Here is a 10629-nt window from a genome sequence, read left to right as displayed (position 1 = left end):
CGTGTGTGGTGTGTCTCCCATTTGAGCTCCTCCTCGATGTGTACTCCGAGGAACTTGAACATGCTGACCCTTTCCACTTTCCACTGCTATCAATGATCTCTCTGCGGCCTCCTGAAGTCCAGTTGAGGTTGTTCTCCCGGCACCAGAGTGCCAGTGAGTTGATCTCATCTCTATAGGCAGTCTCGTCATTGTTGACAATCCGACCTATCACTGTCGCGTCGTCCACGTACTTGATCATCATCATCCGTGTGTTCATGCCACATGTATCTACACCTGGCCAGATATGTAAATGTATTTGTAACTGTTCATGCATGTCTGTCTATGCATTGTCCCACTGGCAGGGTTTGCTGTCTATAATGCGGGGAATGAAGAATCGGAAAGACCGGGAAGTGAGGTTACTGTTGCTGGGACTGGACAACGCCGGCAAGACCACCCTGTTGAAACAGTTGGCAGCCGAAGATATTAGCCATATCTCTCCCACACAAGTACACAGCCACACACACACACACACACACACACACACACACACACACACACACACACACACACACACACACACACACACACACACACACACACACACACACACACACACACACACAGACACTCAATTATGATTTCAATTTCATGCTTATTCTTCAACATATGGCACTATAGTTTGGAATACTATAACTCACTCATATTCCAGGCCAGATATTGCATAATTGTGGCTCTATGTCGCCTCTCCTCAGGGGTTCCATATTAAGAGTGTTCAATCATCAGGCTTTAAGCTAAATGTCTGGGACATTGGAGGTCAGCGCAAAATCCGTCCCTACTGGAAGCATTATTTTGAGAACACAGATGTGCTGGTAGGTGCTATTTAGAAGTTCTTATACAACCAGTTATTGCAGTTATATACTAATGCACATATTTAATGTTATCTGTGTCCATAACTGTGTTGTTTACAGATCTATGTAATCGACAGCACAGACAGGAGACGGCTTGAAGAGACAAAACAGGTACAGTATGTTGTTCATATGATTTAACCTCTGGTCCACTCAAGTTGAGAACTAGTGACCCCCAGGGGTCCTTGATGGAGTTCGAGTGGGAGGAACCAAATGGACCCTTACAGGTCTGTAATTCTGATAGTATGGAGCCTAATGGACCTGTAAGGATCCATGTTCTTCCATTTGTACACTCTCAGAGTTAAATTATTAACACTGAGGTTGCACAGTGTAGATTGGGGTCCCAGAGATAAAGGGGTCCGTGACCTAATGCATATCAAACTAGGGGACCCTTGAAATGAGGTTGAGAACCACTTGCTGTAGTCTAGCCATCCTTAAGAAAGACTGTTGTCTATGACAGATGGTGTTACTGATTCATTAGTCATTTGCAACACATTAAATGTGTTTTCACCATGAAAAGAATCCTTCCAGTCCTAGGAAATCCTTTCTTCTCTGTCTGGTCCTCCCAGGAGCTGTTTGAGTTGCTCGAAGAGGACATGCTGGCTGGTGTACCGGTGTTGATCTTTGCCAACAAGCAGGACCTGCTGCCAGCTGCCTCCGCATCTGAACTAGCTGAGAGCCTAAACCTGCATACTATCAGGGACCGCATGTGGCAGATCCAGGCCTGCTCATCGTTCACTGTTGAGGGAGTTCAGGTATATACACACAGTCACCAGCATGCACACATACAAGCAAGGGAGGTGCTGTATTTAGTTTAGACTTTATGCAATTGTCTTTCTGGCACCGTTGCGATGAGCACTGTGCCCATCGCTTAGAGTTGACTTTGCTTGAACTGTGACCTCATTGCTGGCCCTGTTGTCATGACAGCAGTTATCTGTTACCACGATTAGAATAGTTCTTCTTTCATCCCTGTAACTACATAGCCGGTATTAGTTTAAGTTGTCTGTCTTGCCTGTGTCTGGGCTGAAACTTTGCCCTAATTTGGAGATCCCCAAACTGTCCCAAGTTGGCGTGTCATCGAATGACATCATAGATTGGCCTCAAAGTACTCTGACAACAGAACACTGCACTAGTATCTAAAAATGGAGGACAGTGTATTGTAATTGTGAGTTTGATAAACTGCATCATGCTGTACCCATGTTTATACCCATCTGATAAACTCGATTTTAAGGATGTGGTAAAGAACACTCCTACGCAGAGGATTGGATGTTGCATCCAGGGTAGGGGATTGTGTCGTTGTTGCTGCATTAGCAGCGCCTACTGTTTAGTCGGGGCACCTGTTGAATTGGGAGGGGAACAGGTGAAGATAGTGTGAACCTCCACAGGTGTTGAGCTCCTTGCAAACAGAGTGCATTTTTCACGCAAAAACAATTGAATTTTTAAGGGGTCTGGCCTACATGAGGCTTTGTCGGTCTGTCCCTCTTTTCCTACCCAGTCAATCAGATGTCGGCGTGACGTCACCTCGACGTCACCTCGAGTATTTAACCACTAGGGGTCTGGCACAACCAGGTCTCCTGGTCTAGTTAAATGAACAATCGCTTTTCTATGACCTCTTGCACAAAGAAATGCTGTCAGACGAATAGCTGTGATGGTGCGTAATTTTTTTAATCCAACCCAGTTCAATTCCTGCATTTTCTCAATGCATTAAACAAATTGACCAATTAAAAAAATTACGTAACACTCTCCTGGTGAAACTCAGGTTAAAAGAAGTGGCCAGTGATTCCATATTGACGGAGGCATGTGGTAGCCTACAGCCTACCCTCCCCAGGCCAATAGTGTTGTGTGGCAGCGACTGGGACTGCTGTACACATGGGAAATTAGCAATGACTAAATTGGAGAGAAAATGAATAAACAACATTATTATTTTTGCTAAGCTTGTTTCAGATTTGGTTTGAAGTCATTGCCGTATTTCAGATTTGTTCGCAGACTGATGGGGGCTTGGCAAAATCTGGGATCTGAGCCCTTTCACACTAGCTCCAGTCGCTGATCTGCAATAAGGCTTAAAATCGGGGGAATTCTCAGCAAGTGGGAAAGAAACTCAACAGCTAGACAGACACACCGAACCAATAACAAAACCTTGCAACGCAGGGAAATAACAGAAAATAACATGGTTTCTCCCACAGTATATTATTATTATTAGTGTTAATTTGCTGCAGACAGGAAAGGTTATCACCACCACACTAAATAATACATAATTATATCGTAGTAATGTCCGTGAATATTTGTAATGTGATTTAGGCTGTGTATTGAACTCTCAAACTGTAAGTTATAATAGGCAATTATGTATGCTGAAAATAGACAGTTTAGAAAATGAGCTCCTGAAAAATACCTTAATCTATAGAGCTCTCAGTAGAGATTGTGCATTGTGGAGTAATTTATGGATGAGAATTCATAAGGTGAATGCAACTGCAAATGTCTGTTTTTCTTATCATTTGCCACTGACTGAAAAGTGAGAAAAGTGAGCAAACATTTCCCATGGATATCTCAGAAACTCAGTATCAATATTTTAACTTTTTCAGTTGAAAATACTTTATTTGTGTTTAGTGACACACAACACTTTGTCACCGAAGCATGAATTAGGCATAAATCAGCACTGTCTTTCAGTTCTTTGTATTTATGGTTGACATGATGTGCTCTCTTTTTCAGGATGGCATGACATGGGTTTGCCAGAATATAAGGGTTCGGAAGAAATAGTGGAGAATGAACACTCACCCCTCAAGAGATTCCAGTTTTTGCACTTTAACCATCATTTCTATCAGGGTTCAGTTCAAGCTCAATTTCAGGCAGTATATTGTCATTGCATTAAAAAATATAGCCAGTATATATAAATTCAATGCAATGCCTGTGCCTTGCCTAGAGTTTAAGACAACAAATGTACAATATGCTGTATAGAATAAAAATAATTGAAAATGAGTATATCTGCCAGTAAACATTTGATGTTTAGTGTTATATAATATAATGTTTTTAATGAACAGTATAATGAATTGGTCAGCTAAAATAGAAAAGACCTATTCTATGAATAAAGTATTACAATTCATAATATTCAGAAGGCAGTATACATATTGTATATACTGTATATATTAGATTATTTAATTCAGTTGCCATTTCTATGTAAACTTTTTTATTTTATTTTTTGTAATGTGGTACTTGGTGGTAGAGTACAAGGGAATTGACTGAGTCAGCGATCAACAAATCCTGTGTTCTGTAAATGGTCAAATCAGTCATTTCAATTGAGTCTGTTGTAGTGTATTAGTGTCTGTGCTTCTCTCTGATGGAAGCTAGAGGGCATCATTGCTCCACTTACTGCACATCCTAACGCATGTCCTAGTGCTCTTTCCCTAACTGACTATGAAGTGTTCTCCACAATGTTTAACTTGGTCATGTCATAGCAAATGAGACTTTGCTTTGTACTTGATGTGACACTACTACTAGACAGATAAACCTATTTTCTTATGTTTGATCTCTAAAGCTTATATCTCAGGCCAATGAGACCATAAACGATGTAGCCAGTAACTCATTTGTTGTCACTTCAACCTCTACCTCATTCGACAGTCTTCTGTGATGGCAGAGCTGCTTATGCCCACGGAATCTGTGAGCTGCACTTGTATAGAAAAGCCTTGTACCGTGAACAAAATGACTGAATGAATGAATTATCAGCACCATAATCTCTGAATTTCACACCTATATGGACCTTGAATTCATTCACATTTTATGCATCAGAGTTCTTCCCTTAGTAAAGCAAATACCATGACAGAACCCAGCAGCCTTTTCCAAATGCCCACAGCATCTGCCCCTCAATACACCTCTCTTGCATATACATTAAATTACAAAGAAATACCTCAGCCATTCAATTACTGAAGTTCTCACCTTGTTCACCATGATTTACCACCAAGCAATTGCATTTCTTTTTTTTCCCATTTCTATTTTGTCTTTTGCAGCAGACCTCACTAATCTGAATGGGCTGAGTGCTCTACTGTGGTCTTATAGGGCATTTACATACAAACCTTTTCCGGGAGTCTAATAGATCTCCAATACAATTTGCATTTATATAGCCCTCTTCATACCAACATGATTTGCCCTCTTTGCCCATGATAAAAACAAACCTCTTTGGCCTTGAGTCACAGTGCTTTGCTACTGCTATGCTGTTAGTTGCATGCTTGCGCGTGTGTGTGTGTGTGTGTGTGTGTGTGTGTGTGTGTGTGTGTGTGTGTGTGTGTGTGTGTGTGTGTGTGTGTGTGTGTGTGTGTGTGTGTGTGTGTGTGTGTGTGTGTGTGTGTGTGTGTGTGTGTGTGTGTGTGTGTGTGTGTGTGTGTGTGTGTGCGCGCGCGTGCGTGTGGCCCTCTCTCCATGTAAGGTTGGTTGATTTTAATATGCCAGAGTTGCTTGATCCTACGATGAAAGTTGACACAAGTGCAGAAAGCTTCAAATTGGACCTCGAAGTGATTCAGTTGTCAGCCAAGAGTATGAGCTGCTTTACTGAAATGCAACAAGGATCTTATGTAGGCACTTTTCCCTGCTGCATATTTGAATGTTGTTGATGCTGCACTTAAGAGCCCCTGACAAGAAAAGAGAGGCGCTGGGTGCATGTATTTGGCCTAAATGGATCTTCCTGGTCAATGGACTCTCAGATGATGAAATTGTTCCGTAAGAATATGATGATGAACCATTTTCAGTTCTCTCAAATGCCAAAATTGATCTAAAATGTTAACACCTGAGGAGTGCACATTGACAAAGAAAGAATTAATGAAAAAGGAAATGAAAATCTATCATGTGAGACAGGTAATAAAGTGCCCTCTCCCTTCCCTTTGCAGAGCTTAATCATTAACATCTGATCTATGGAATAATCACTCAGCTATTAAAAATATGTACTTTCAGACAAAAGTAGGCAGATAAACGTTTTCCTACTCAATATTTACTAACTGGATGTTAATCAGACGAAAGTGGGTTTATAAATACCAGTGAACAATTCCTCAAATAAAATAATGGTGAGAAGTAATCAGCCCTTGTTACCCCCGGCGGCCCAGGCTGGTGCTATCCTCAATGAGGTGAGAGGCAGTCAGGCCTGCAAAGGGGCATAAATCATGGGAGTTTCCCAGCTCCTCACCCCAGCACATTGGCCTCCCACACAGGGGAAATGAAGGGCAGAGACTGATTGACCTGCAATGGGCACAAACAGAGAGAGATCCTGTGACTTAATTAAAGTGTTCTGTGTGTCTCATGTTCTGTAACTACAGTCTAGTCACCTGGATTGTAGCATTCGGACACAATCTAGTAACTTAGGCAGAAGTGTTTGCAAGAGATTGGAAGAGAGAATAAGAGAGAGCAAGTAAAGGATAATACAAATAAATGAATATATATAAATATATATATACACACACACACACACACACACACACACACACACACACACACACACACACACACTCGCTGTACAAATGTCAATACCCTCTTTCCAAACAGAATCTATATCCTTGGTGAGCTGCTGTTACAGAGATGAATGCATCCCATCCTTCAAGCAGACACAGTTACAGCAGTTGGGATGTTTGATTTGCTGCCATGGTATCCCTCCAGCCTCGTTCCCAGACCCATCCTTTATGATTAAGCAGATAAGTGTTGGTACTGGATGATAAAACAAACAAATGTCCACATTCCTCTCATAGCCACTTTGATGGGTGGGTGTGTGTGTGTGTGCTTCTCTCTCCAGGGCAGTTACTGCTCAAAGCCCCTTTACCATAACCAAACTGGAGTCATTAAACAGGCAAGGAGGAGGACTGTAAAAATGACACGGGGAGCTCCATCACTTGGAGTGTAGCAGCCTGGGTCTTGACAGAAGTTCACACCTCGGATTAGGTCAGTCCCAGAGCACGGCGTGGGGTCAGCATGGAGGTAGGGGGTCTCTGGTTTTGTTTGATGCAGAGAGATTGCAGGGAGACAGATAGCAGGGAAGGAGAGAGGCAGTAGATGAGCAAAGGTCTGGTTACCACATTGGCCCTTCCATAGGAAATATACTTTAAATATTGGCATATTCCCAAAAGAAAGGTAAAAAAGAAGCGCTATGTGCCTCTTTAAATGAGTGCCTCACCCTCAAAATTGGTAGGATCAGGATGATGGCAACTCATTTTACCAGGAGTAAAGATTTCTATGTTTTCTCTCCAATTTCTCCTTACAGGCGCCATTAATGAGTTTGTTGTCATTTTGATGTGTTCCCATTGTTATGTAATGAGCAGTTGCTGAAAAATGTCTCTCTTCCGCTCCCATCTCTCTCCATCTCTTGCCATCTTTCTCTCTCTCTCTCTCTCTCTCTCTCTCTCTCTCTCTCTCTCTCTCTCTCTCTCTCTCTCTCTCTCTCTCTTACATAAACACACAAATAAAACACTCTTCCTTTCTCAAATTAGTGTGATTCTAAGCCACACAAAATAAATAATAACAGAAACATGCAACATACATCTGTAGACTATATAATTGTAATCTAAGGAGTATATTAGTACCTCGCTGTTAAGGCAAGATCATGCTTGTAGATCTGCTATTTTCTCTGCATGTCGTACGACAATGTATAAATCTTAGAGTTCATACTCTTGACCCCTCGCTGACTCTTGAACTCTGGACTGCACTGGTGTCACATGGGGGAAACTGAGAAAGAAACAGCACCTTCCATCATTCAAAATATCCACAGATGCCTTTCCCTATTGATTGATTGCCCTTATCTTTTGACAGATATCTTCCAATTCCCTTTCCTTCTGCCCCCCACACGCACGCACACACACACGCACGCACTCGCGTGCGCACACGCACACACACACACACACACACACACACACATCACACACACACACACACACACACACACACACACACACACACACACACACACACACACACACACTTGTCTCTCCCTAGTTCTCATTATTTGACTTTTTATCACCTTTCAAAGAAAGAGAGAGCCAGCGTCATCTGTCATTACAGCACCCAGTGACAGCTCCTCACACATGCATGGATTTTTACATTTGACTCAATCCAGGGCTTACTTTTCTGTAACCGATTCAATATTCCTCAAATGAGCCAGGCGATATATACACATGCCACAGCAGATGGGATGATCTATAGCATAACCTTAATAGATTTCCTAGGGTTGAAAGCCTGGCTACTTTGGGGGAAAATACATAATTTGTGCAATAAAAACATAATTATGCTTTTGATTAGCTTGATAATTTATGTCATTCTCATTTTCTTGGGCATGCATGGCAAAAGAACTGTGTGTGTGTGTGTGTGTGTGTGTGTGTGTGTGTGTGTGTGTGCGCGCGCGTGCACTTGCGCAACCCGCACGCACATATTAATTTTCATCACTGATTAAATGAATGTTACTTTCAGGCTAGAAGTTAGAAGGGGAAGGTAGACCTACACTACAGTATATTTGTAATAATGATAATATACAGAATAGCCATTCAAATTGTACATGTATAGGAGTGTGCGGGTAGCTTAGCAAGTACACAATTACAATGTTCCTGGTTTGATTCTGGATGAATACATGTGTTGCAGGTCTTCCCCCTATCTCCTCACTACAACGTCTAAATAAAATACAATTAAATATCGGCCAACAATTAACTCTAACCTAAAATAAACAAGCAAATTAGGAATAAATCTATAGTTTAGTAAATGATAAATTTGAGGGAATCATATGGTTTCTTGAACTCTAGGGCATCCCTAATACTAATGCTACTAATAATAATAATGGATATTCATTGCAAGTACGATACTTTCACATCATAAATGTATTTCAGCAGATGTGTGTGCAGCACAGCCATGTATTTGTGCATGCATTTGTGCACTGTATTCTATTGTTCTTCCTGGGAAACAGAGAACAAGCAAGAGAGGCAGGGCCATTCAGGAAAAGGGAAATGTGTTTGTGTTTTTTCGTTTGGTTAAATCTCCTTACCTTTTATGGCCTGCATTTGTGCTCTGCAAGTGCCTGTGTGCGTGTGTGTGTGTGTGTGTGTGTGTGTGTGTGTGTGTGCGTGTGTGTGTGTGTGTGTGTGTGTGTGTGTGTGTGTGTGTGTGTGTGTGTGTGTGTGTGTGTGTGTGTGTGTGTGCGCGCGCGCACGCACGCACGCGAAAGAGGGCAAAAGAGAGGGACAGAAAGAGACTATTCTCAATTTCCTTCTAAAAAGAAAATTCATTTGCAGTTGCTAATGTAATGTCATCGTTGTGTTTACTGAGCGTGGATGATGTATAGGGGATGTTGCATTGAGTGAGACTGCTTAATGATGCATAGAATTAAGTCTGCGGCTTTCAGCTGAGCTCCCCTCTCTCTCATACCTCCTCCCCTTCTCGCTTCCACTCTCCCTCTCCGTCTCTCTCGCCCTCTTTCGTATCCCCCCCCTCCTCTCGCTCTGTTTAATTCTGCAGCACCTCCACCACCAGCTCGCTTTTCCCTCTTGCTCTCTCTTCTCGTTCCCCTTTTTTCTCTTCTTGTTCTCTCTCTCTCTCTCTCTCTCTCTTTCTCTCTCTCTCTCAGATGCGGGCTGTCTTGGACTGGTGGACACACATTGCTCTGTGCTCCGTTGCCTGACTCCATCAATCACTACAGGGGGAAAGTGTAGAGGGAGAGAGAGAGACGCCTAATTTATAGTCCTTCGTACAATGGTAGCACAGGCCAGGAAAATAGCCAATCTACAAGCTCACGGCACGCCGCAGACGCGACGTCGTGAGCTTGTAGGTCGGCTATTTTCGGGCGCCTCGATACTGACATACCACGGAGCATAAATTAGGCAAGAGAGAAAAAGAACAAAAAGAGATAATGGTAAAGAAAATTAATAATAATAAGTGGTATGAAAAATAGGCTACACATTGTGTGTAGACACAGTGGAGGATAAATAGTCGAATCTGGGAGGAAAGAAAGCAAATAATTTGGAGGAACGCGTCTAGTAATTAATGTTCCACTATGCGTGATAGCAATTCCAATAGATGTGTTTTCCTAATATTGCATGAATTCTGTGGACAAAATGCTGCCTTATTTGGCTCTATGGTCATAATTGTGTCTGGGTCGGGAATGGTGGAGTTGATGATGATGATGGTGATGATGATAATGATGATTATGATGAGGGTGATTATATTGCTTATGTTAATTGTGTTGGTGTTATGGTTATTACCAATGTGAAATGACTAACTGAGTGGGATAGCTCAGCAGGAGGACTGCAGCTGTGATGGGTTGCTAAATGTAGCATCGATTATTCCTATGATAATAAGGAAATAGTATGAGACTCCCTTAACTCGTCCTTATTATAAGGCCACAAAAAATGTGTGCACCTGAAACACACCTGCATTGTAAGTGTTAATTTAACTCCAGAGAGTGTACAAATGTAACCAACTGGTGATTTTACTGTGAGTGAGTGCGCTTCCTTGTTTCATCTGCATTGCACTTGTCTGAAATCACTGCACATTGCTTAGAATTCAAGACTGTTAATATCAATGTATTAATTCATCATTCATTCTATGTTCAACAAAAGACAAAAATTGTCAAACACATTGTTGTCCTACACTTTGCGGACACAAAAACACACCAGCTTGGTGATATACTGTGAGAATGCCACAGCATAGGGTCCTATCAAATACACATCAACGCCGTTGTCTGTATGTTTATGTGTACAAATACGAGCTGACATCTGTGACAGTAAAGACGAAGCTGGGC

At 41.9% G+C, this 10629-nt stretch overlaps 1 protein-coding gene across 1 annotated transcript; it reads left to right on the top strand.

Moving 5' to 3' along the window:
- The first annotated feature begins 346 nt into the window (after positions 1-346).
- On the top strand, positions 347-3697 carry LOC308078262 (ADP-ribosylation factor-like protein 3). The gene is made up of 5 exons (XM_080419383.1): positions 347-485; positions 732-848; positions 948-998; positions 1454-1639; positions 3591-3697. The coding sequence occupies exons 1-5, from the start codon at positions 357-359 to the stop codon at positions 3636-3638; spliced, it is 531 nt and encodes a 176-aa protein (XP_080275509.1). The 5' UTR covers positions 347-356; the 3' UTR covers positions 3639-3697.
- Positions 3698-10629: the final 6932 nt, after the last annotated feature.

This window comes from Gymnoscopelus braueri (assembly GCF_963280865.1).
Source record: "Gymnoscopelus braueri genome assembly, chromosome: 22".
NCBI classification, from domain to species: Eukaryota; Metazoa; Chordata; class Actinopteri; order Myctophiformes; family Myctophidae; genus Gymnoscopelus; species Gymnoscopelus braueri.
Note: the sequence above shows the minus strand (reverse complement) of the source record. Positions and strands in the feature narration are given on the sequence as shown.